The sequence below is a fragment of the Corella eumyota genome, chromosome 7, assembly GCF_963082875.1.
Source record: "Corella eumyota chromosome 7, kaCorEumy4.1, whole genome shotgun sequence".
NCBI lineage: Eukaryota > Metazoa > Chordata > Ascidiacea > Phlebobranchia > Corellidae > Corella > Corella eumyota.
The window spans coordinates 2,052,307-2,078,894 of record NC_137496.1 but is presented as its reverse complement, the minus strand read 5'-3'; the positions used below and the strand labels follow the sequence as shown (position 1 = coordinate 2,078,894).

General features: G+C 31.1%; 5 protein-coding genes and 5 non-coding genes across 14 annotated transcripts; 3 read left to right on the top strand and 7 right to left on the bottom strand.

Moving 5' to 3' along the window:
* The first annotated feature begins 426 nt into the window (after positions 1–426).
* Positions 427–9,253, top strand: LOC145759602 (testis-expressed protein 11-like). The gene is made up of 22 exons (XM_082573450.1): positions 427–475; positions 574–578; positions 643–825; positions 888–1,073; positions 1,151–1,274; positions 1,442–1,521; positions 1,616–1,861; positions 1,997–2,124; positions 5,126–5,260; positions 5,324–5,475; positions 5,549–5,651; positions 5,711–5,861; positions 5,951–6,053; positions 6,126–6,339; positions 6,414–6,585; positions 6,666–6,804; positions 6,868–6,938; positions 7,386–7,818; positions 7,888–8,002; positions 8,144–8,264; positions 8,891–9,049; positions 9,182–9,253. Exons 1-22 carry the CDS (start codon positions 427–429, stop codon positions 9,251–9,253), a joined length of 3,141 nt encoding a protein of 1,046 aa, XP_082429576.1.
* LOC145759524 (uncharacterized) lies at positions 3,446–4,912 on the top strand. The gene is made up of 3 exons (XM_082573364.1): positions 3,446–3,680; positions 3,772–4,274; positions 4,372–4,912. Exons 1-3 carry the CDS (start codon positions 3,603–3,605, stop codon positions 4,580–4,582), a joined length of 792 nt encoding a protein of 263 aa, XP_082429490.1. The 5' UTR covers positions 3,446–3,602; the 3' UTR covers positions 4,583–4,912.
* On the bottom strand, positions 6,983–7,054 carry Trnac-gca (transfer RNA cysteine (anticodon GCA)). The gene has a single exon. It is a non-coding gene; the product is annotated as a tRNA-Cys (tRNA).
* On the bottom strand, positions 7,125–7,196 carry Trnac-gca (transfer RNA cysteine (anticodon GCA)). The gene has a single exon. It is a non-coding gene; the product is annotated as a tRNA-Cys (tRNA).
* Trnac-gca (transfer RNA cysteine (anticodon GCA)) lies at positions 8,301–8,372 on the bottom strand. The gene has a single exon. It is a non-coding gene; the product is annotated as a tRNA-Cys (tRNA).
* On the bottom strand, positions 8,443–8,514 carry Trnac-gca (transfer RNA cysteine (anticodon GCA)). The gene has a single exon. It is a non-coding gene; the product is annotated as a tRNA-Cys (tRNA).
* On the bottom strand, positions 8,586–8,657 carry Trnac-gca (transfer RNA cysteine (anticodon GCA)). Its single transcript has one exon. It is a non-coding gene; the product is annotated as a tRNA-Cys (tRNA).
* A 141-nt stretch (positions 9,254–9,394) lies between the features above and the next one.
* On the bottom strand, positions 9,395–15,361 carry LOC145758876 (alanine aminotransferase 2-like). 4 transcript variants are annotated; one of them, XR_014286505.1, is made up of 13 exons: positions 14,146–15,361; positions 13,209–13,473; positions 12,988–13,077; positions 12,781–12,889; positions 12,241–12,374; positions 12,052–12,165; positions 11,701–11,910; positions 11,251–11,333; positions 10,983–11,145; positions 10,626–10,847; positions 10,360–10,472; positions 10,148–10,291; positions 9,395–10,044 (listed from the first exon to the last, which is right to left on the bottom strand). XR_014286505.1 is itself a non-coding variant. In XM_082572560.1 (12 exons), exons 2-12 carry the CDS (start codon positions 13,425–13,427, stop codon positions 10,201–10,203), a joined length of 1,548 nt encoding a protein of 515 aa, XP_082428686.1. In that variant the 5' UTR covers positions 13,428–13,473; positions 14,146–15,360; the 3' UTR covers positions 9,395–10,200. The 4 variants fall into 4 exon arrangements, 3 of the variants coding, with proteins under 3 accessions (XP_082428686.1, XP_082428688.1, XP_082428687.1); XM_082572560.1 differs by having other exon boundaries at positions 9,395–10,291; positions 14,146–15,360; XM_082572562.1 differs by having other exon boundaries at positions 9,395–10,291; positions 13,209–13,385; positions 14,146–15,360.
* A 431-nt stretch (positions 15,362–15,792) lies between these two features.
* On the bottom strand, positions 15,793–20,694 carry LOC145759600 (leucine--tRNA ligase, mitochondrial-like). Its single transcript, XM_082573448.1, has 23 exons — positions 20,546–20,694; positions 20,317–20,424; positions 20,085–20,210; positions 19,913–20,004; positions 19,771–19,831; positions 19,614–19,703; positions 19,482–19,532; positions 19,278–19,370; positions 19,048–19,155; positions 18,770–18,898; positions 18,633–18,690; positions 18,454–18,564; positions 18,325–18,395; positions 17,956–18,197; positions 17,662–17,760; positions 17,441–17,578; positions 17,273–17,376; positions 17,029–17,211; positions 16,613–16,782; positions 16,467–16,544; positions 16,285–16,396; positions 16,098–16,222; positions 15,793–16,005 (listed from the first exon to the last, which is right to left on the bottom strand). Exons 1-23 carry the CDS (start codon positions 20,645–20,647, stop codon positions 15,793–15,795), a joined length of 2,664 nt encoding a protein of 887 aa, XP_082429574.1. The 5' UTR covers positions 20,648–20,694.
* A 678-nt stretch (positions 20,695–21,372) lies between these two features.
* LOC145759149 (anoctamin-10-like) lies at positions 21,373–26,411 on the top strand. Of its 2 annotated transcripts, XM_082572906.1 has the most exons (15): positions 21,373–21,621; positions 21,713–21,831; positions 21,906–22,034; positions 22,110–22,232; positions 22,381–22,637; positions 22,793–22,968; positions 23,128–23,276; positions 23,359–23,414; positions 23,654–23,728; positions 23,903–24,127; positions 24,255–24,386; positions 24,522–24,713; positions 24,957–25,100; positions 25,408–25,524; positions 25,851–26,411. In XM_082572906.1, exons 1-15 carry the CDS (start codon positions 21,407–21,409, stop codon positions 25,929–25,931), a joined length of 2,190 nt encoding a protein of 729 aa, XP_082429032.1. In that variant the 5' UTR covers positions 21,373–21,406; the 3' UTR covers positions 25,932–26,411. The 2 variants fall into 2 exon arrangements, with proteins under 2 accessions (XP_082429032.1, XP_082429034.1); XM_082572908.1 differs by lacking the exon at positions 24,255–24,386.
* Positions 26,412–26,588: the final 177 nt, after the last annotated feature.

Sequence of the window (26,588 nt, the reverse complement as noted above, 5' to 3'; positions counted from 1 at the left end):
CTGTTAAAGCATGATCGAAAGCGTGGAAAATTTTGAAAAGCTTTACAGTGATTTCATAAATTGTTGTCCTTGTTTGAGAATATCAGTGCTTATGTAACATAATATTATTTTATATCAACCTTCACAACGTTACATAAACGCATTAAACTCAACAATTTAAACTGCTTTCAAGTATAAAAAAGTAAGTATAACTTCCATCTTATATATTTATTTTACACTAAACACAAAAACTCTTGCAAAAGCATGCAATGTACTCAAGCAACTAATTTATTGAATTTGAAAAAAAGTTCATAATAATATGACGTCATATTAGTTTCTGTCGTTGCATTTAATTTTTATTCCCGCCATGCATTTAATTTTTAATGCATTGCAAAAACATTGTTTTAGGGGGGTTTATTGGAAAAATAATAGAAAGTTTTTGCAAATATGGAGACCCAAGAAGGTAGAATGTCTTCGTTTGCAGCATCAATCGATTGTAAGTTTAAAAAATGACTTATTTTCGTTTAAAATATGGATCGGAACACCACCTTATTTTCGTTTACTTATTCCATTAATGTTTTGCCTTTCACACAGCTGTGGCCAGTCATTACAGGCTTCATGGATAATGTACACTAAATATACAGTTTTGTACAACATACTTAGGTATATTTGTACGCAGGCATAACCAAATCTTTGGAAAGCAAGTCGTTATCAGACGATGCTCTTATCAAAAGTTGTCAACAAGCTAGTGAGGCTGTTACATCACAATGGATGATTAATATAGGGTCATCAATGTCCGACGAATCGACAACATCCAAATTTAAATTTACTTTCTTCTCAAAACAGGTAAATAACGATAAAAAAACTAAAAATGCTGTGTATTGTAGTTTAAGTGCTATTTATTTTAGCTTGAAGAAGTAACAATCAGTCTATGGAATGTTACGGTAGCTCGCCAAACTAATAAAGACTTGGAGGAGCGAATATGTGCCACCTTACGACAACTCTGTTACGACATAATCTGTTGTCCCTTGTGCGCTTATGACGGAGACAACTCAAACACAAGAAATCTTACATATCTACACCGACGAATTACGGTAGAATGAATTTTCTGCTTTCCTTAGTTCTTTTACTTGTTTTATACATTGATTTTTATTAATTTGATTATCGCTAGATGGCAATAAAGACAGGTAAAAGTTGGTTAGCGGTCAACGAATGGCAACGAGCGTTAAACGTGCTACTTACGGGTAAAGAAGATATCGAAAACATTACAAGTACCTCGGAAAGCCAACAAGGTGGTTTGTGGATTTGTTATGATATATGATTCTTGACATATTTTTTTTTTCTTAAAGATTTTCTTGAAGAAAAAAATTCTTAAAGATTAATTGCCTATTATTCAATAGAAATTAAAACGTTATAAAAACCTTTAATTACTTTGGCAAAACAATTGCAATTTTCATTTTAGATGCAGAAATTATGCGGGCAAAAGATATTGTTAACTTAAATAAGAACTATAACAAAACCCTTTGCTTTTTGGCTGAATCAGTACGTATTTACATACATCAAAATTTTAATTATTTTTAATTAATTTACCAACTTTAATTCATGTCTTAAATATATTATTTGTTATTTTTTAAAGGGTGTTGGGCTTAACGACAACGAATCTGCGTTTAAATACATGGAGTTAGCTGCGAATCAAACCTATTTAGAAACTGGCAACAAACACTTTAAGGAATTTACTGTAGAAATATCCCAACTAGCTTCACAGTCTTACAACTTTGGTTTAAACGCTGGTAAAAAACATGGCCATGATGTTGCAATAAAATGGTTAAATTACAGCTACAAAATTGGGCAAAAGATGGTAAAGAAAAACGATAAAATGGCGGTAAGGGATATTTAAGTAACAAAAATATTTACCAAGGTAGACAAAATATTATGAACTTGAACATTAGAGAAATATCATCGAATATATTTTCTCCTGACCCAATTTTTAATAATATATTATATTTTGTTTAATCAGGCACAGACCTTAAGATTGTTGGCCCATGTTTATTGTGAACAAAATACAACAGATGACGTCACTAAGGCGCTGCACGCAGTCGAGTTAGCTAACAAATATGAGAGTCATCCACTGGGCATACATCTAAGGTTAGTATAAGTCCTTTTGTTTGGTCTTAAGTGTATTTGAATATAACCTTCGTCAATATTTAATTATCGTGTTATGACTGATTATTTTTTATTGATTAAGTCGGTAAAATTTATTTGAGACGGTATTTTTTGTGGTATTGACCTTTAAGAATGTGCAAGTCATTTTGGATTTAATAAAATACAACATTTCAAGGATATTTCTCAAATAATTTCAATTCAACATAAGTTGCGAAATAGGTCTCGTCAAAATACCTGAATAATATTTAATCCCAGACATTGGCTCGGTTTATTTTGTTATTGTTTAGGGCAATACGTTGATATATTATTTCTACGGACTTGTACTGACGCTTGCTCAGAAACCAAAATCTTTCTATTGTTTTAAAATGGTAACTCTTTTATGCCCGAATGGCATTAAATGAACCTTTAAACCCCTGATTTTAAAACAAATAAAGTCAAAGGGTTGTTATTGCGTTGGTGCTTTGACAAAGCATCTTTGCTTTTCTTAAACTTTAATCAACATATTTTATGACGTCAGAACTCAGAATGACGTAGGTTAGCTTTGTTTCTAATAATGGACCAAAAGTTTTGACGCGATTTTGCTTTAGTTTAAGATTGGTATGCGATTATTAAAAACAAAGTCTGAAAGTTAAACAGGGTTTGAACATTTTTACAATTGCTTGAATACACTCTATTAGTGTTTAGCTTAAGTTTTAAATTGATGTTAAGTAATTTAGTGCTCTGCAATGACACATCAACTTTGATGCATTCTTTTTTTTATTTTTTGAAAGTCGAACACTCAAAAAAAGTACTCCAAAATTGCATGTTATATCTCATACTGTTTTCACATTAAAATGTTTATTCATCTTCATTGGTTTCCATAGTTTACATCAGCTAGTAACTCAATACACAAGTGTGTTCTGAATTATGTCAATACTTACGTCACTTTACAACCTTTTGGCATACCGACACCATATACAATGCCCTGTTCACTCTTTACCAACAAATGGAAGTTTAGCAGCAATAAAAAGGGTATTCTTTGGGACATAGAGTAGGCAAAGAGTTGTACCAGAGATGTATTATTTTTCAGTTTACAGTTTAACTATTTTGATATGAAATACCGCTTTGACGCTGGAGAAACTTTTGTTTTACTGACAATGTTTTGTTATCATTGTTTAATGTTACATCTCTGACGTACGTGTCACGTGACCACTTGTTTACGCGTTCCGATTGGTCGAAACCGCCACCAAAACAAAGGCGCGTCACGTGAGAATTTGAGCTATATAAATAAGTCAGTTTTAGTCGATCGGCATTTCATCAAAAATCCTAACACTCGATCAATTTGAAGTATATTCAGTTATCCAAATATTGAATCAAGCTAAAGAAAGCATTTGCGCGGCAAAATAAAGCATTTTTATTGTGAAGCATAAGTGAGAAAAGAAACTTAAGTTGCAAAAAATCAATCAAATAACCACATACAAATGGTTTTAACTGCCACGCTCGAAATGGAAAATTCTGGCGACGTAAAAATCAGTGATCCAATCGGGATTCCTCACAAGGTAATTACAAAATATTAATTTCTAATTTAAATCCAAAAATTATACATCAATTTGCAATTAAATGCTCATAATAACATTGATATTTTTACAGAGAATTGAAAGTACCAGCAGTGATATAGTAAGCCCATCTAACAAGGCTATTAATAAGCCAATCGCTCGACTAGTAGAAGGAACAAAAGAAAACGCAAAATCTAAGAACGAAGCTAACAACCCCGGAGAGGAAGAGGAAGAATATGTTCCTCCAGAGGGGTCTCCCACGTTCGAGAGTGTAATGAGCTCCATAGCAACCGAACTCGGCGAAACTGATCTCGACAAAAACACCCCGATCTCCCCTCTGGCGCTACCTAATGGATTCGATAGCATTTTTAAATCTTCCGACGCGGAATCAACTGGGAGTCAGGGATCGACAAATAATTCTCCGGCGATGACAAGACGCAGAGCGATGAGTGCGACCTCTAACGGGAATCGAACGAGATCTTATTCATGGAACCACAGAAATAAACTAGCGGCTGAAAGAAGAAAGCAAATGCAGTTGCCGATCCCAGAAGTTAAGAATTATTCAAAAAGCGCTCAAAACACACCGATGCTAAAAAGGTAAAACATATTTTTATTTGTTTACTTAATAAATTTCAACCTCCAAGAACTAAAATTTAATTTAATATTTGATGTTAATTTCAACGTTGTTTTTTAGGACAAAGATGCCGAAAAGTCAGCCTTCAACTCCGAAGATTGTTCACCTTATCCCAAAATACAAATTTCTCACGGAAACCGTTTCAGTATCGCACGAGGATTTGGTCAGAGAACAAGAACGTGAACGACTTTTACAGGAAGGATTCGCCCAATCAAAATCGATTTTCGACAACGAAGTGTATCGCAGGTTCGGGGAAACACCGACTCCATAGACAGTTTGATTGACAGATTGAAGGGAGGAGCGATAAGAACTAAGGCCAAGTTAGGGCGGTCGATAGGTCGACAGTAGAAATCGAACACCAAAACTTGATCCAATAAAATTGTTTTTTTTACTTGTTAAAAATGTTTATGTTTATTTAATATATTTTCCAATCATGTCTTTATATTAATTCGTATTTTTATTGTTGTTTTTTATTTTTGTATTGTAAAGCTTATATGTTGTAAGTGGTATTTTGATTTTTAACTATTGTTGTTTTTACCTACGTTGTGAATTGCTTTTGTTAAAATAAAAAAATCGTTTGAAAAATTGACAAAATATCAAACTTTGTTTTTCTTACCAAACATATAAACTTACAATAAACACCCCCCTTTTAATGTTTTGGCGAAGAGTTTACATGAATATTTCAAATACTTAGAAGTAATTCAATACTTGGTGTTAAAAGGATAGTAGATTCTGTAGGTCAAAATACACTTCAACTTTTATATTAATAACAAATGATTTATTTCAACTTTACATTTTAATTTTTTAATTTTAGGTTAAAAATCTTAACAAAGGATATGTCAGTTAATGAAGATGAAATAAAGAAGGTTTTATTAGATCTGTTACGTCACCCAGAGCTAAACATTGATATTGGGTTAAGTGCTTGCCAATATCTCAACACAACGGGAAGGTAAACTATAAAAAAATCTGTTTACATATCATATTTATATACAAACTTGAGATAATGATGCAGATACGAGTCTTGCGAACTTGGATTGAAAGAATTGCTGTCACGGTTCGCCGGTTCACGTCACGTGGGTAAAGTTCACGCCCAACGACTTCAATCTTCGATACAACGACTCCCCAGTCAAGATGCTGTCGAATATACTGACCAGTTCTTAGACGGTAAAATTCTACATACACTTAATGAGTTAATCTAAGTCCCCTATTGTTATTGAATATTGTTATAATTTATTAGATACAGAGATTTTAAAAGAATTGGACGAAGAGTCGAAGAACAATTTACAAGTTTTGTTATGGGAAGAGGGCGGCAAGTCTCTTAAAGATGGTAAACTACTTCAGCAAACTATTTCTATTTTAAACTTCATTAAAATTTTTTGGCATTAGAAAACCTCGAAAGGTGTTTGTCGTGGTATAATTATTCCATGAGGTTATTCGTGTTTGGTAAAAGTCTTGATGAGATTAAAACTAATGAAGAAACTGCAGCGAACATTGGAAGATTGCATCGAAATAGAGCGTTGTGTTTATTAAAACTTGGACGATATGAACAGGTATAAACAAACTACTTTAAGGAAAAATAACATATTTACCCCTGTATACAACTTTAGAATACTTTAATACTTTCTGTATATACATATAGGCAGAAGAGGCAGCAAACAGTGCCTTGGAGATGTCAAAAAACAGTGCGTTCTCCTACTTTACAGCCTTTAAAGTTGCTATAATACAAGGTCAAGAAAAAAAAGGTGTTAAAAATTAAAAAAAGGTTAATTTCGTAGACCAATAACTTATTTATAAAAGTTTTAATTTTTGCAAAGCTATTAAAGCTATCGACGACCTTATGACGTCATCGACACTAGAAAGTGGCTCAACATCATCACCCAGCGACGAAATCGAAGAAACAAGATTGGCCATGGTCAGTGAGGCTACACAGTTTGCTTTTGAAAGAAATCAAAGAAACGTTGCCATGGCGACGCTACGTCATCTTGCGCTGTCTGGAAATAACGACCAAGCAAAATTAACGGCTTACAGGTAAATTTATGCTGACGTCAGCACGTTTCCAATAAGATTTCGAATTTAGTTTTCAACCCTAATTTTATACACAGATGCCTGATTCGACTTTATCTGTCAATGGCCGACGAGTCGGAGAATGTAACCTCTGAAAAATCCCAGCAAGATGACGTTATGGAGATATCAGAAGAGGGAAATCCCCATTCGAATGCAACGAAAGAGGGATACATGAAAAAAGCAGCAGACGGAGTTACCGAAGCCACTAAAGTATTTTTAATTTTTACAGCGCATCTTTAATTTTTCCACTTCAACTAATTATAAACCTTTTCAGCTAACCTAATTTTTAGTTGCTGCAAAAACTTAAACATAAGATAGACTGTGAAGTCATACCCGAGGCAGGTGACGTCATCCCGTTGCCAGGAAAAGAACATTTGACGATTACTCAAGAGCAATTAGACATAGAAGTTACATGGTTCATGAAAATCGGTATTTCAAGAATTTTATATTTTTAAAATAAATGTTTTTCAACAAGTTTGTTTCACGTTTTAGCTTGGAATATGGCTTTGCAATATCCAAAAGATCCTTTTAAGATGAAGAGGTTATTTTACTCATATAAAGACGTAAGTTAATATAGATAAATTAAATGAGCAAAAAAATAAAAAGAAGGGGACACCCGGATTTGAACCAGGGACCTCTCGATCTGCAGTCGAATGCTCTACCACTGAGCTATATCCCCAGATAAAAGATGTACCATAACTTTTGTCTATATAGCGTTTTTTGTACTACATCACAAGAAAATTAAAAGAAGGGGACACCCGGATTTGAACCAGGGACCTCTCGATCTGCAGTCGAATGCTCTACCACTGAGCTATATCCCCACATCTAGAAAACAGTTATAACATGGACTACATTTCACAAGTTTACATTATAGCCTCCGGCATTTTCGCGTGAATTACCGGACACGCCATTATAACAATCAATCGATGACGTAAAACCACAATGGGAAATCCAAAATAGGTAATCAATTAAAAATATTTCCAGTTTCTATAAATTGCTGTTTTTTTTAGCTCTTGGAACTTCACTCTCCAAACGAAAGTATATTGTTACGTCAGAAGACAGGATTGCTGATGTGCGCTGCAAGTGGATTGTCCGTCGCAAAAAACTTAAAGAAAACTTTGGAAATGGTAAGAACAAAATGTGCAGGATTTTTAACCTTTTTGTATTTCTATTCTTTTTTATATCAGCGGTTAGAACTTCAACAAGTGCTTAACATTGTCACTTTATATCATGATGTATGCTCCAGATTACTTTTATTCCAAACCGATCAAAATCCACCAGAAAACGATAAGGGTGTTTTGCTGATTGGTTTTTATCAGTTTGAAGCGCTTGCCAAGTTGACACCATCTAGCGGTAACAAGATTCCAGCTGATTTGGAGCGAATTTTTGTTAATTTTCAGAAGTTGTCCTTTTCTGATTCAAAGACATTTGAAACAATAGCGGGTGAGGTTTAAAATTCATATTTCAGTCATTACCCCAGTTTATATTAAACATAAAAATTCTGTTTTTAAGATTTATGCATGGATTTACCTGCACAACATTCAGGTTTATGCAAACTTGCAATTAAACTTGCTATTGAAAAACTTAAAACAGGAGACAAAGGAGAAGAAATGATAAAGAAAAGAGGGTAAAATTTTAATTCGTAAAACTGTGGTCCAAGTCACAAACAAGTAAGGTCTTGGGTTTATTTATCCCAGTCTTTATAAGGCAGTGCCCATACATATATTTGTTTTTTATGTGTTAATACATTTACTAAATATTTTAACAGTGATTTGCATCGAAAATTGATCGAAACATCTTTGAAAGAAGCTACCACAACCAATCCTACAACGTTAGAAGAAAGTTGGACCTACTTAAATGAATTCTATCAACAGCATAACATATACAAGGTATCAAGAAATTTTTTAATTAAAAAATTAAAAATAAGGGGACACCCGGATTTGAACCAGGGACCTCTCGATCTGCAGTCGAATGCTCTACCACTGAGCTATATCCCCATATGTTGGTAGCCCTTAAGATTGCGTCTATATAGCGTTATTGTATTGAATCTGGGAAAAAATCAAAAGAAGGGGACACCCGGATTTGAACCAGGGACCTCTCGATCTGCAGTCGAATGCTCTACCACTGAGCTATATCCCCAGATGTTGGTAGCCCTTAAGATTGCGTCTATATACCGTTATTGTATTGATTCTGAGGACAAAAGCAAAAGAAGGGGACACCCGGATTTGAACCAGGGACCTCTCGATCTGCAGTCGAATGCTCTACCACTGAGCTATATCCCCACATGTACGAAACAGTTGTAACATGGACTACATTTCACAAGCTTTTATCATAGCCTTCGGCATTTTCGCGTGAATTACCCGACACGCCATTATAACAATCAATCGATGACGTCATAATAGTGCATTGTTAAATGTCGTTTCCACAGCTTCGCGAAAATAGTTATGAATGTATGAAAACAATTTCAAACGTGATCAATTAAAAAATTGTCAAATTTAATTTGTTTTTATTCCAGTTTTCCGAGGTTGATTGTCTTTGGTTCACGATCGAATGCTGGAACGTTGGAGTTCGTTTATTTGCCTCTAATCACGTGATCGAAGCTGAGAAATGGTGCGCTTTGGCGTTGAGATTGTTAGCCAATTTGGAAACGTACAGAAGTAACTACGAATCCCATGTAAGTAACAAAGATTTTTTATATCTATCTAAGTTTAATTACTAAGCCCATGATACACGTTATCCCTGTTAATGTGTACCTGCATCCCTCTAAATACTGTCCTAAACAAGTTAAGATGCTTCAAATATTTAGATGAACAGGGCTTACCAAGAGATATTAAGCAAAAAGGACATAGCACAGTCAAGAGAGGGCAACTTGGTATAAAACTCAAGACTTTGATTTTAAGTTTTTTCAAGTTAAGTTCAGTTTCTTCAGCTTATCTAGATTTCGTAGAGCTAGAGGCTTAGTAAACAAAGAACAGTAACTTCTAATGTAAGCACCACACTTTTATTAAAAAAAATAGCATACTACGTTTATTTTTCTGTTATTGTTGTTTCAAATAAATTAGAAAAACGAATTTTGAGGAGAGCTTTTAAGAATTAGATAGTTATAAATCCATAATAAAAGGTTTTATTCTGATAGGTGACAAAAATGCTTATATAACAATAATTAAAAAAGGTTTTATCTAAAAGAATGAAGTTGTTATTTACAATTATATTATAAAGCTTAGAACCCTAGTTAAAAGAAATAGTCAAGTGGAAATAATTTCGCAAAAAGTTCCAAACAATTAACACAGGAACAAAGGGGAATGGATGATAAGCAAACATGGATTAAAAATGTACAAGTTTAAAATGAATTCCACAACAAACACCAACTTAACACACCGGACTTTAAGTTAAATTAACCACATTATATTCGAACAAGTTTAAATATATAAATCACATTTTTTTTATATTCAAACCACCTTATTCAAAAACACTTATTAGTAATAAGTTTTTATATGAAAAACAACAACAAAAGCAAAGAAGTTGTTATGCCCCAACAAGCACCTTGAATGCTATAGTATAATTAACTATTGATGGCTTTTATCTTACACCAATACTGACAATAACCTACCAATAAATGTAGTTTAGTACGCAAATCAGATTGGCAAATGATATTTCAAACAAAATTACCTAAAAACATCCATAATTCAAGTTTATAATAAATACAAGCAACATAAATAATAGAATGCCACAGTTTTAAACAAGAAACAGATTTGAGATAACATTAAATTACCATTTTTTTGTTAATGTAAAAAAATAAATTTTTAACAAAATTGAAGAAGAATTCTAGCTGTATTTCTCTGTGAACTGCTTGTGGAAATCACGGAAAAGAATAAAAAGCGATTTCATTTTATCCACTGATGGTAAAATGGTCATCCTAAAAAAAGAAATAGTAAAAAAATCTGTTCTTTTATGTATATACTAAAAAGAAATTTTTGAACTCACCTAAAATGGTAAGTTCCAGGAATTTGACCAAACCCAGATCCTGGTATAACACATATTCCAGTTTCTTCCAATAACTCAAAAGCATAAAACTCATCAGGAGTTATATTTTTTTGCTGAATTAAATCATTTTAAATAAACACATTAACTATATAAATATGCTTAATTAAAGGTTCCATTTACGAGGCTTCAAGGTAAAAAAAATGATGTTGGTACACAGCAATAACAAAAATGCACATCAAATAATTAGTTTAAAAATAACACAATACCTTTGCTAAATCAATTGCTTTTTGAGGAATTGTGATATTTGGGAAGGAGTACATAGCACCTTGCACAATGTTGCATTTAATACCGTCGATCGAGTTAAACATTTCAGCTGTGAGTTGGGCTTTTTTAGCCAGATTACCCAAAACTTCTTTTTTTTCTTGATCGAATTGTTCAAATGATGGTTCACCGGGTTGGGGTGGGTTTACTACAACATCTAAGGCTGCCTGTAAAATGGGTTTTTACTTTAAAATACAACCATACTTAACCAAAAATATTTAAAGAACAATATAAAGTAGCAAGTCATATAAAAAAGTAAAAACTTATAAGCTAAAAAAAACTGTAAAAAGTTTAAGATATACCTGGCCAGTAACGGGAGGACAAAGCCTACATGAAACCAGTTTTCTTAATTGTTCTTTAACTTTTGGATCAAGATTTACAGTCTCCATGTAACCCCCTCTGAAACCACATTCACCCATATAACCCTTTGATATTGAGTGGAAGGATGCTAGTTCAACTGTTTCACTGAAACAGATTAAAAAACAAAATCAAGAAAATTTTTTCATGGCCAAGAGATAATTTTTTTTAAATGTTAATGCCTCTGACTACAAATGCATTAAATATACCAACCTATATTCAGGGCCAAGCTCAAATAAAACACTTTTAAATGAGTGAAAAGCACAACCTTCAGCATACACATTATCTTGATAAACCTACAAAAACAAAACTTGAATTAGTAGTGCATTTGCATTTAGTAAATAATTAACTATCTGTTTTTTGTTTACAGAGTAATCAATTAATTTTTTTGCTGAGATGATGAATTTTTGCAGAGTAAACAGAGCAATATTTGCTGACCTGAATGTTTGCTAACAAAGATTACTTGTCTTTGTACAAGTGTAAGTTACAAAAGTAAGTAAACACTGTAACAAGCAATTTTGCAAAAACACCCATATGACTTTAACTTTAAAATTTTGGAGTAAATAAAATAAATTTTATGCTTCAATTCAACAGATAAAATAAATTTTTAAGCTATAGTTCAACAGATAAAATCTTTTTGAAAATTAACAAATAACGAAATACCTCATCAGCCATTAGGAATAGTTTATTTTGTTTTGCAAATTTAATAACTTCAACAACATTCTCTTTGCTTAACACTTGGCCAGTAGGATTGCCTGGGTTGATTACGCACAAAACTCTAGGATTACAAATCTTTCTTCCCTCATCAACAGATCTTTGAAGTTCTTTAATGTTAAGTGCCCAGTTATTATCCTCATCTAAGTAGTAATTTACCTAAAATAACAAAAAAAAATTAACAGAATTAAGCTCTATACACAATATATAATTCTATATATATCGCATGTATAAGCATACATAGCAAAGAAGCATGTAAAATTGTTGCTAAATTGCAAATATGTAATAGCGAAATCCTACCATTGTGGCTCTTAGTTCAGCTAAAGTTGCAGAATAAAGAGGGTATTGTGGGATTGGTATCATTGCTCCTGTGCGGTTCTTTCCCTCTCCTGAAACCAGCAACTTAAGCATGGCCTACATTAAAAAATACATTAAAATATTATATCTCCAAAAAATGTGTTTTTAAAAGAAAAGAATTAATGATCTTACCACTACACCATCACTGGCCCCTGTGCACAGAAAAATATTGCTTGGATCGGATTTTAAACCTTTATCTCTTTTTTCAATATAGTTTGCGACATCTTCACGAATCAGTTCTATACCTTGACTTGCAGAGTAGGCACCTAAATACCAAATTTAATAGACATTAGTTTATAGTGGGCCAGGGTTATACAAGTTAGGATGCCATGAATTTAGACTGTAAAGGCCTTTTATAAGATTAAAAAGCAAATTTAACCTTTCAGATTAACACCAACAAAAATCTGGCACAGGTTGGTGTCAAGTTACAACAAGGTAAATAGGTTAGAAACATAAACCAAACAGGCACGCATACAAATAAGAACTTGTATCAAATGACAAGAAATCAACACGATGCATGACATCACTCAAGAAAACGTTTGCACAGTTTTGTAATACATGGTCATGAAATTGTCGGAACAGTAAACATACAGTCATGTTCTTCGTGTAATTAATACTTTTAAAATATTATTAAGCAACTTAAAATCAAATTTTCTAAATTGTTTTTATTACCTAAAGAGCCTCCTCCACAGGCTCCTAATATTCTTTTTGCTTTCAACTTTGCATCTTCTGGAAATTCATTTGATTTTAATAACTCTGGGTAAACACACAGGGCCACAACCTTAACAACATTCAAGATAATTTAATAGTTAAAACAAAATTGTTCAAGCACTTTTTTGAACAAATTTTTTTAGGATTTTAAAATATTTAAAACCCTACTTGTCTTAAAAATGTGATAGGTTTCTGTCCCATGGCGTGAGCATCTCCAATATTAGCAAAAATTACTTCAGAAAATGGTTTCTTTGCCCCCTACAACAAAATAATTAATTTGTAAATTATTTTATATTAAAGTCTAGGCTAACAAAAAGTATATATATATATAAATATAAAATATTCAAGTTAATTTAAATAGAAGCAGGAATTGTTATGAAAGTGTTTACCTGTTCCAAGTCTTTTTTAATTACTCCCGCACGCACCACGTTAGGTCCTCTTACTGCGTACTCCACCTTTTTAATGTTCTGGTTCATATTATCCAATGTTAAAGTTCGCTGGTGGCTTGTGGCCGTGCCATTGATGCCACGCTGAGGTGCCGCAGCCATTATGAAGGATGAAGTAGGCTTGAATCGAGAACAAAAATGCTGGGTAAATCTCAACGCCATTTTACAGTTTTAAAATAAAATCAACAACAATCATAAAATCTTCAAGCTGTAAATTTATGAGATTTTAATGTTTTAGGACAATCTTATACGGTTTTTATTCCTATATATATTGTTAAATATGTCGTATTGGCTTTATTGAAAGGATTACCCGTATATAAAACTTAGATTTTTCCCGCTTTTTTTATTTTTTATATAAAAATTAAACCTATCTTTATAAAAAGCAAAAAATCTCAAATTTCATCATCAAAATTGTTCACTCAAAGTTTACTCGTATTTTCATGCCCTATATTTAAACTCAAACACAAATAATAAACTTTTAAATACTTTAAAAGATATTTTGAAAAAAGTTTAACTAACCATGTTGAATCTTCCTTTAAAAAGGGGGAATAACCTGGCGATTTTTAGCAAATTGTGGAAAACAGTAAACGTGGTTTTATTTTTCAGCTGTTTGTGGTTATTTTAAAAATATTGCCATATGCTTTAAACGCAATATCAACCTTTTTTTAACGCCTTTGATTTTTATTTCTTTTTTTTTATTTAAAAAGCCAAAAATTTTGTGTTAAATGTGCTGAAATTTAACAATAGTCATGACGTTTGCTTTTTAAACAAGTCAAGGGTCAAACGTTTTTTTTAAACTGTGGAACCGCATCTAACACTGGAAAAAAACTAAATACAACACAATTTCGTAACAAGTAAGTGCTACATTAACTAAGCTTACCTTTCTTTATTAGAGTTAATCCAATAGAGTAGTCAACGTGGCTTATATAAAGTGGTGGTTGAATTTTTGTGGGCTTCAAGTGTTACAGTTAAACTAAAATATCACAAGCAACAAGCCAACCTAACTTTATAAATATGTTAAGTCCTATGGTAATTATTAATGGCTGTATTATAGGTCTGTCGACTGTTGTTGACTTTAAATACCACTATTAATTATTGACTTTTTCACTCGACTATATTTGTGTTGTGTTTACAAATGATTGAGAGAACTAACGTTAGCCTTTTTTATGACAATTGTCGCCATAGAGAGGCCTGTTGCTCCTTTAGTATGACTATTGAATGAAATGTGATAAATAGAACTTCATTCATAACTAGCTTCACCGCCCGACGGGTAATTATTAAAATACTAAATCCTAAATGATATAAAACGATTGCGTTTGCGAAGACAGTCATCTAGTTAATGTTATAATAAAATAGAAGACCATTTAATAACCTAAGTTTTCACTTAACCTAACGCACGTAGAAACGTAAAAGTAATTGAATAACGCTTGGCTGTAAATTTCTAGCGATATTATTGCAGCATCGCAACCTAACACCCTACTTGACGAACAAAAATATTAAGCTGTAGAACATGCCAATACTTTCCTTCTTATCTTGTTCGATGACGTAGGCTTACATTATTCGAGTTTCAAGTGGTATTGGATTCCGTATTGACTGTAACATTATAGGTGTACATAAAACGTATTACGAAATGCTAGTTACCTTGAGAAAAGTGGGCGTTACATCGTTGGAACCAATTACAATCAAGTAGAACACGTCTTAAAATACATTTTACGATATATGCTTGCCAAGCATATCTTAAGTACATGCTTTGTAATACTGTGCTTAGCTCTTTCTGATTAAACAATAATCTATACGCAAACAAACCGTGGTTTTATAACCAGTAATATCCTATACTTCCAAGCGTGCATTTTAAAGGAAATTAGACGCAATTCGTTTTACAGCTATTCCTCATAATAGTAAATTACAAAATGACAATTTCATTTTGAAGCAAATTAAATACACCAAATTTTCCGAGCAGGATGCTATTAAACAATAAACGACTTGAGCCCTGAATTCAATCACTTCACAGTAAAACTTTATGGTCGACCTATATCAATAAACTTACGTAATCCAAATCCTAACGAACGGCGAGTTATTTAGGTTCCATAATATATTATTCTATATAAATCTTTTACCTTTATATTTGTGTTTTTTACTTTGTAAAGTTTCTTGTCTTCACATCTTAGAAAAGTCTATTTCTTTAAATAATTCATAAGTCGATAAAACAGAATAAAACATATAAAAACTTTAGTTAAACTTCTGCATTAACTTATATTGCTAATATAATAATTTTTTTTCATTTTAATAACATTATTTTAATACTAAACTAACGACATAGTTTGCTAATCATTAGGCCTGTTTTCTCTAAGTAAAATCGATAAAAGGAATTAAGATCGAAGCTGTTAATTGAACGTAATGAATTCCCACGTGGGTTGTCACGTGACCATTCTTAACGCTATATCCAGACTTTAGTAATCGTTGTATTTGATTTATTTATTTACTTAAAACAAAAAGCTGAAACAAAAAACTAATATAATCGGCAACATTAGCTAGTGCTTGGTTTTGATTTTTTAGTTTTCTTTTTCCTAATTATTTCCGTAAAAATACTTATTGTATTTTCATTAAATTCAAAGTTTGTGATTGGCTGTTTGCGCATCGATTTGATGACGCTTTGATGACGTAGGACTCGGTCTTGAATAACCTTTTCGTCATTTTCATTATTTTTAAGATATAAAGAACAACATCTTTTGTTATTTACCTGTAGAAAAGTATTAAGAAAAACATAAACAGAACTTTAAAATATATTTTAGAGGCTTTTGTGGTATTGAAATAAAGAAAACATTCTTTTACTTGTATTGTTACTTCTCTTAAGTTTTCAATATTATCAAGTGGTTTAACAACAGGCCATGTTTGGTCCAGTGCTTCATTGTTCCAATCATGATCATTTGTTAACTTATATTTCATACTACTAAGTCCTACAACACATAAAATACAAGTTATTTAAATACTCATGATCTTTAAAACATATTTGATTCACCTTGCCATAATTCAGATGTAAAGTGTGGAATTATTGGAGTTGTCATAATTATTTGAGCACAAACCGATCTTTCATACACCTCACTATGTTCTATCAGTGACTTTGGGACATTCTACCATGTTTTAAAATAAGTTTTTATTGGTCTTGATAGTTCAAAGAAAATTTAACAAAATGTTACTTACATTAGTTAGTTTTGCAAGGCCCATAAGACTTGTAATAGCAGCACTAATAGTGCAGGAAGTTTGAAACAATTTTGTGACCTAAAAACACATGAAATAAATACAGTTTACTATATATCACATATAAAACACAAACATAAACAAACCACCTTTTCTATAGTGTTGTTAGTGTGTTGCGCTAATTCAATTTCCTTTTCAAAGTCCTCATCACTTAATTTAATTCTTTCTGTGGTTGGAATATTCTCACGAGCTTTTATTAATCTTGAAACAAACTGCCACATCTTTAGTTGCCATCTCATAACACCAGGAATCACATCAGCTAAAACAAGTTTGTTTGTTATTTTGTTTGCCTTATAGATATTGGTATACGAACAGCTCAAATATAAGGGATTCTGGTGACCCTGATTCAGTTTACAGCTTTTAGTTTAGCATATCCTTCGTATAACCTCACCCCATGAGGTCCTGAGTTCGATCCCCACTGCATTTATGCTGTAGGGCCCTTGAGTATGTTATACCTAAGACTTTAACCCATAACTTTTATAACACAACTCTACATAATTTTTACTTTTTACATCCCAGTGTATATCCTCAAATGGGGCAGCAGCATACAGGACAAACAATCGGGTGATATTTATCCCCCACTCTGACACAAATTTTTGAGGGTCTACCCCATTTAAAAGGGACTTTCCCATTTTCATAAAACTGGTTTCAACTTCTTTGCCGGTAGATGTTTCTATCAGTTTGGAATCTTAAAATAAAATCAAAATTTTATTGTTTTAGTGCCAAAGATGTTATTGTTTAATTTTTACCTTGTTCTGTGACTTCTTCTTTGCTTAGATATTTAAGACTGTCTTTTACTTGGTAAGTTTTCCCTTTAATTATTCCTTGTGCCAGCAATTGCTTAAATGGTTCTCTAAAAGTAAAAAAAATAATTAAAATCAAAGCCTGTCTTCTAGAAAAATTAGTAAGTTTTATACCTGTGTTTTATTAATCCAATATCATTGCAAAAATGGGTGAAAAATCTGGCAAAAAAGAGATGAAGTGTGGCATGTTCTTTGCCTCCTATGTAAAGATCCACCGGCATTATTTCATTGCATTTCTCAACACAAAATGGTCTGAAAAATAAAGATCATACCTCTACATAAAGAAATATGTTGCTGCATGTTTTTTTGACTTCAATTTACTGTTAAAGACTTACTTGCTAGAGTTATTTGGATCAGTGTATCTTATAAAATACCAGGATGAATCAACAAAAGTGTCCATTGTGTCAGTTTCTCTTTCAGCATCTGAGTTACATCTAAATAAGGAGAAAAAAATAAATTAAACCATTGGAAGCAAATATTAGAACATTAGTCAAAGTTGCTTGTAAAGTTATAAAGTACAGTGGGTCCATGTAAAAACATTAGTTTGCATTATAAAACATGGTAAGCCTGTGTTTATAAGGTTGGTCATAATATGTGTTAGGTGAGTGCATGAAAAAATCTTAATCTACATTGGGCATTTTGTCTTCTTCCAATCCTCCAATGATTCATTAAACTTCGGCAGAATCACAGGGAGCTCATTCTCTGGAACAGGAACAGTGCCATGTTGTGGACAATATATTATAGGGATAGGAGTTCCCCACCTTCTTTGTCTTGAAATTAACCAATCACGTAAACAACTACTTGACATGTAACCTTGGCCACAATTTAGTTCCCTGATTTTCTGGAGCACCTCTTCTCTGGACATTTCAACCTATGAAAATTGTAGTTTTAAATTTTTGCAGAAAAATATTTGTAGAGAGTTGAGACCATATTATGACATTTAATGTCCCAAACGTAAGGCGGGCTATCGACTAGTGCTTTTAAACTAAGCATCTTACATTTTGTTGAGTTTTTCTGAAATTGTTTTCAGAGGCAATTTCAGCATCAAAAGTATTTACAGTTGGAAGACCTATAATATAAATATATTAATATTCAAATGAGCATAAGGTTTAGTGTTTTATATTTACCCATAATTGCAACTGCTTTTCCATGTTCATCAACATAATGAGAGGTTATGATTAAAGGCAGTTGTTCATTGGTAAATGGATTGGTTGCAGAAATATTTTCTACAATTTGATCTAAAAATATTATATTTACTTTACTTTTATGAAGTTTTTTTATAGTAACTAATATTTATAAATATTACCAATGTCAGTTTCTGATTTTGATAGTTCTATTAGTTTTTCTGCAAATTCAGTCTGGCTCTAAAAATAAACAATTATTTTAATTCATTGATTAAACTCTTGTTCGACAAAATTTTAATTGTGTATTCTAATAACTTACTGCATCTTTAAGGATATCACATAGTTGATCAATGTTATAAGCATGTAAGTTAACATGAGTTGCTTGATTCAGTTCTTCAGGATGGGTACAAAACACGCCAAGATCTGCATCGATGTTTACACCATCAATCTACACAACAAAAATTTTATCTATTTTTATAAAAAGAACTGGAATTTTTCGACAAATTTCACAAATTTGCTGTAACATTCCTCAATGCTCCACAACAGTTAATAAAACAGTTTTTACTAATTTGTTTATTGCTGAAAGTAATTTACTACCTTAAGTTTGCAATTGACGTAGGTCCCATTAACATCTCCAATCCAATGACGTTGCATTGCTTTGATCCCAACTCTCTCGTCTATTTCTGGAAGGGTCTTAAGCAAAGACTATAACAAATGTGGGTTATTATCTAGTAACCTTAATTTAAATATATATATATATATATACATAAACCAGTAAAAATTTTAAGATGGTAAATTTGATTTATTAATCTGCTAAAGACACTTACCTTGGCATATTTAGTTGTTCTTAAAAACCATTGCTCCATTATTTTCCTCTCAACCAACTCTCCTGATCTCCAGGATCTTCCTTCTTCATCAACCTTTTATTTAATTACTTTATGTCAATTAAAAACTTTACTTATTTTAAAACAAATTTAAACTTTGTGTAATGTAGTTAGAGTGTGCTTATGTATATTTATAATCAAAACAACCTGCTCATCAGCAAGAACAGTTTGGTCTACTGGATCCCAATTTACAGGAGCCTGAATAACATAACATTTTAGGTGTTAGAAATAAATGATTATGCATTGCAAAGTAAAAAAAAATGAAATTGAAGTATTTACCTTCTTTTTATAAGCTAATCCATGTTCGAACATTTTTAAAAACAAAAATTGTGTCCATTTATAATATTCTGGGGTGCAAGTGGAGATTTCCTATTGGAAGAATAAGAATAGATGAGTTAATTTTATGTATTAAATTATGATATGTAAGTTTAAATACCTTGTCCCAGTCAAAGAACAAGTTAAGATCCATAAACTGTTGTTTCATATAAGCAATATTTCTAAAAAAAGTGAGTTAAATTAACAGTTCTCAAAGTGTGGTTAAAAATTTATTTTTTGAGCTAATATTTTTATAAATTTACTTGGCAGTCCAATCAGCAGGATCTAGGTTATTTAAAAATGCAGCATTTTCAGCTGGAAGTCCAAATGCATCCCAACCCATTGGGTGTAAAACCTAAACATATTAAAGTGAATAAGAAGAATCCTAAGAAAATATTTTAACATGCAAAATGTTTATTAGTCCGTTCTTTTTACCTCTTTTCCATTCATGCGATGAAAATGAGCCATTACATCACTAATTGTGTAAACTCTAACATGTCCCATGTGAAGTTTACCAGATGGGTAGGGAAACATAGAAAGGCAATAAAACTTGTCTTTTTTCTACAAAAAAGAATCAAGTTTACTCAAAACAAAAACTACTACACATGAATGATTTTTAAATATATATTTATAAATTTATTTACAAATGAATACATGGAATACTAACTTTGTCTGTTGGATTTGGATCGAGTTTTTGATTTCTCCATTTTTCAGCCAACCTTTTACTCCAATACTTTTCCAAATCAATTCTTGTAACTTTTTTGTATTTTTGATCCTTAATTAAAAGGCAGTTGTTACAAAAATACATAAAAAATAAACAAACAGCAAGTATTTGCAACTATAATAGGAAAAAACGTTACGTTAAATATGCAATTAAAATTAACATATAAACTCACCCATATTTTTGTTTCGCTGTATAAATCCCGACAAGATATTGCTGAATATTTAACACATTTTTTAGCTAATAAAACTGAGCGACGTGATAACCTACATAGCATTTTTTTAAGTTGCAAAATCCTATTTTAAATTGTACTGGTAATTTTGATGTAGTACTATACCAACTAACGCACGTGCGCTTAACAACAAACTACATTTGATGGTTTCCACATTATTTTTAACGTATTTTCGCATGATTAAATGCTTGTTTCTTAAAGGTTATAATTTGTAATGCTGTAAATATATTTATACCAATTTAATACACAAATATTTACGACCCAAAAGGCCGTTAATCTTACTAAAATCGGCCTTAATTATTGCAATATGCAAAATTCAGTGGTGCGTGGGAAAAAAATAAACAATACGAATAAGTTATTTGCGTAACGTTTTGCTGAAAGTTTGTGGAAAGTATTTAAAAAATAGCCTTAAAAGTGTTCAAATACTTAATATTTTAAGCTGTTGAGCAAAGTTTTAACTTAGATATTTATTAATTTATTGTAAAACTAATATAAACTGCTAAATGAACACGTAGCCTAAAATTTCTCAATACCGTATAATTTTGTTTCGGCAAACCGGCAATTTGCGAAATTTAACACTTCTTAGAAAATAGTTATGCTACGTTGACTAGTCAACTAAAAAGGAATAATATTGTAAAATATTTAGTTCAAAACTTTCTGGTGTGTAAAGCAGAGCCTTGTAAGATAAGTTTTTGTATAGATGTAAATAAACGAACGTAAAACACTTTTTATTTGTAAAATTTTCGATATCTTTTTACCAGGACATTAGGTTATGTAGCTTATTCGTGGCTTTTAACTTTTATAATGGCAAATAGTACAAGTAGCAAAAACAATAATTTAGAAGAAAAAAATGAACAATTTCTTGACCAACCAACAGTTGTGGTCAATTTGAGTCCTAAAATATCGGATGCAGCCACAGAATGGTTAATTCAAAGAATATCTGATGACAAATTTGAAAATGGATGTCAGCTTCAAGTGGAAGAAGTTAAAAAGAAAGGCTTACACTATTTATATATAAGGTAAATTCATAATCTATTAAAAATATTGACAAAATAGTATTAAATAAATATATTTTCTGCATAATTTTTTTAATAAATGTTTTCTTTGAAGTGCTTCTAAATTTCGACTACAGTTAGGAGCTGAAATAATTGGGTTAAAAAAGGAATACAAAGATGGAAGTGTGAGGGAGTTCTCACTTTCAGATGCATCAAATTTTAAAAACTACGAAGGTAAAACTACAACAATAATTAAGAAAACAACTTCTTTACTAATTTTTCTAAGTGAATAAAAATTTTCTATTTAGATGATAACTTTTTATCGGAGAGTGAGGCTTACAGAGTAATGAAAGTAGAATTGGATGGACTAAGAGCTTTTGAGGAGACTCATATCCCCGGACATCCTAAAGTTAATCTATATCCTGGAAAATCAATATGTAAATATATTTTAAACTTTGGCATTTCATAAAAAAATTATATTTTTTTTTATACAAACATGAATTTTTTTGCAGTTAGACGGATGCAATCTAATAAGTTGATTACTGATCTGTTTCCACTACACAATAGAAAAGATCTTCATAGTTTAAGAATGATGTGGTACAAAAACATTGAATTCAGTAGTCATCAACCATTGGGTAAAAAAAATTTACTTTTTATTGAATTTTTAAATCTTTACCTTTGGGTGAATGTAAAAATTACTATGAAACACATTGGCCACATGGTTTTTTAATTTTTTTGTCCAATCTTAATAAAATTTATCAATTTTTGATCTTTAATTTTAAGACTATGTTCGTCAGTACTTTGGTGACACAATTGGCATTTACTTTGCATTTCTCAACTTCTACACCATTGGCCTTGTACCTCTCGTAGTTATTGGCATCATTCACTGGTGGTTTTCCTCACCCAACATCACTGGTGTAAGGGTCACCGATAATTGGATGTTGTCGATTGTACATGTAATATGGGCGGCTATTTTTCTAGAGATGTGGAAACGAAAATCAAATGAATATTCATATAAATGGGGAAGTCTGGGTGTTAAGGTAAAAAAGCTAAATAACTACCTTAAGTTAATGGATTTTTATTGTCTATTCTTGTACCAATTTCAAAGGGGCTTAAAGGAAAACATTTAAATATAATTAAAGATGTTTAAAAAGGACCTAAAATTAAAAGGACTTAAAACAAACTGTTGTTTAAGGCTTGGGAAGAACCCAGAACTGGATTTCGAGGGACTCTTGGATTAAATGAAATAACTCAACATCATGAACCTACTTTCCCAGCATGGAAGAGATATTTGAGAATTTATTGTTTCTCTTTTCCCATTATTTTGTTGTGCATCAGCATGGCTGTGGCTCTCATGTTTTATTATTTCAGGTAAAAATAACCTAACTTAATGTAAAACTTTTTTTTTGTCAAATATAGCATTTTTTTCGTCAAATATAACTTTTTTTTCGTCAAATTAAATAAATACTATTACAATTAAATTTTTCGAGAAAAAAAAAATTATATTTATTACTTTTTCTTCTTTTGTAGTTGGGAGTTATATTTAGCGAAAGAATATAAAAACAACCACGGTATAACTGGTTCCCTGCTTAAAAATCTACCCAGTATTCTTTATTCAGTATCTATTTTGTTGGTTAACGGTATTTATAGAAACTTGGCAGAATGGTTAACAGACCGAGGTAAAGTGGGAACAGATTTATTTTCTTAAATTGGGTATTTATTTAAAATGTTTTATTTTTTTATTATTTTGATTTTTTGCAGAAAATCACAGACTGGAAACTGCTTTTCAAAACCACCTCATTACTAAAATTCTTTTGGTAGGTTAAGATAAAACTTAGATAAAACAAGAGCAAATAGACTGTATATATATAATTTCCAGTAAATTCTTTCCATTTTTTGAAAGGTGTATTGTTTATTCCAATATACATAAATAATTCTAGTGAATAAATGCTTTGTTATTTGCTTAATTTAACAATAGGGGATAAGCATTACATAAACCTCATTATTTATTTTGTATTAAACCCTTATGGTTAAATAATATATTTTTGATTTACAGTTTGATTTCTGCAACAACTTCCTTTGTCTTTTCTATATTGCTTTTATTTATGATGACATGCAAATGTTAAGAATGGTATGAAAATTTCAGATTACTAACTATTTAATTAAATTGACCTTTTAAATTTAATAAGTAATGTCTCGTCTACAATTAAAATAATCTTGCTACTAAGACTAAATGACTTATATTAAAAATATAATAAAACTACTTGAATTTATTGAAATAAACATAAATTTATTTTCATTTTAGACTCTGAGAAATTTGTTTCTTGTCCATATGATAATATCACAAGCACTTGAAGCTCTAATTCCGTACTGGCAATATCGCTCCAGATCTAAAAAGTTTAGATTATCGCTGGCAAGGGCAGCAGGGAAAAATGTTTTGCTAAACACATCATCAACTGACCATGTTGAAAAAGCCGAACTTTCAAGAGATGATCAAACAAAGTTGGAGCTACAAAGAGATGATTATTTGGTAATATAAATAAAATTTTAATCTGTAAATTAATCTTACATTTTTACAATTTTTTGTTGAAGAAAACATTTTTTAATAATTTGTACCATAAACAAAAAATTAGGTCACTTATGTTGTCTGGTTCTAGACAAAATATAATTACACTACGGTTCTCCTAAATTCTCTTATCTGGAACGGTGCGATAGAATTATCACCTGTGGATTATGGTGCGAGAGAATTATCACCTACGGATTACGGTTCGAGAGAATTCTCTCCTATGGTAAATTGCACAATGTTTTGTCTAGAGCTGCACAACATACAGGATCCAAAAAACAATTAGGAAATACATATTCATTAAACCTTATTTATTTTAATCTAAACATTAAAGAAAATGTTTTAAAATTAAAATTTTTAGGGGACATTTGATGACTACCTAGAGTTGTGGTTACAATTCGGTTATGTGGTTTTGTTTTCATGTGTTTACCCATCAGCTGGTCTATTTGCTTTGATCAACAACATTGTTGAAGTTAGATCAGATGCCTTCAAGTTATGTAATGTTTACCGGCGACCTTTCGCTATGCAAACAGCAGGCATAGGAGCTTGGCAGGTAAGTTTAAATATTGTTTGGTTTGTGCACTTGTAAAAAATATAAAACTAACGTTCTGCGAGCAAATACTAGTAAAGAGTTATGCAAATATTAGTTTAAAAATGGGCATATATTATAACATTTAAAAAAGCCGATTCTAGGGCAGGCTATTGCAAGTTTGGCATATGTTCATCTTAACACAATTTGTACTCTTATATTATAACAAAAAAATTTACCAATAATCAAGAAATATCTTTATTTCAGATTGCATTTAAAGCCTTATCCTATCTTGCCATAGTTTCAAATCTAGCCCTACTTTTTCACACACCAAGTTTTCTTAACTGGTTTAATGGATTATATCCCGATGCTACAACTTTCACAATTTTTGTTGTTTTTATCTCATTAGAGGTAATTGTATGTTTAAACTCATGTTAATTTGGATAATTGGTTTAAATTACATTTAAGTGTGTAATTTATCATATATATAAGTAATCATCTTTGATGTTAAGCCTGTAAGATGATGGCTTAATCTATTATTTATTTTGTCATCACTTATGCCTCAAATCAGTCGAAAAATATTAAGATTACAATAATAGTAAGTTAATGTTAATTAAATATAGCTAAAGTACCAGGAGCTTATTTGTATTAATTGTGTTTTGCTTAAGAAATATTTAAACGGTTTCTTATTAAACTTGTTTTTTTTTTAATTTTTTAGCACATACTTTTATTTGGAAGATGGCTTCTCTCTTTAGCTGTTCCTCCAATTCCAAAGTGGGTTAAAGTAGAGACTGCAAAGTTGCAATACTGGTCTTTGCAAGCACTTAAAAAACAGGTAGAAAGAAAACAAAAATACAAATTTTCTGATATTTTGGAGGCGAAACTTCATAGAGCAAAAAGCATTGGTTGATTTTAAATAAATTTTTATTACTTGCCAAAAGAGAAATTTAGACAAATTTATTTTTAACTGTGTTGATTTTGGTGTTTATGTTATAGATTACCAATTGCTAACTTACCTATAAACTATGCCTTTAACTCATTTTTCTTTTAACTTTAAAAGCATGCATATTACATTTTACTAATACCTAAATCTTTGACAAAAATTAAGATTATTTTTCGGATTGTTTTCTTGTTGCATGGGCTTTTCTTATATTTTCACAGAGATCAATTAAACTTCATCCATCTGGAATGTTGAAAAAAGCAACCCTACTTAAACTTAACAAGATTGGAAAACTTGAATAACATGCATGATTTTTTGACAACAGAAACAGAATTTGAAAGGTGACCATTTTTTCTGCTCGATGTAGATTTTTATTTTCATTTTTGGGTGTGCTTTGAAGGAAATGTTAAAGCATTCTACTTACATTTTAAATGGTTTTTTTCTGTAGAGCATGTTGTTCCTTTTTTTGCAATTTATGTTTTTTAATATTCAAAACAACTTTCCTCCGTTTCAAAAAGCACAATTTTTTTTTCGGTAAAGGGTAGTTTTTTATTTTGTAGAAATTCCTCATTTTATTAAATTTCAAATGCAGTTAAATTAAAGTGGTTTTGTGTATTTCAATTGTGCAATATAGAAAACAATTGCACAAAATATTTAACTGTATTGCATGAGATTTTAATTTATCTCTTAGTATTATTAACTTATATTTTATTTCTATATAATTTTAAACTAAAAGCCTGGATCAAAGTGCCATTATGAAGAATACATGTATACATTTACAATACCACCTTGTAGCCTACCTTATTTATACCATATTCCTTTAAATATATAAATATGTTTACTATAACTTTCTATCTTGTTTTTTATCAAAAATATTTTAAGATTAAACAGTTTAGTATATATATAAAAAAATTAAAGCAAATAATGTCACAGTAATTCAGTTTATTACGCATACGACC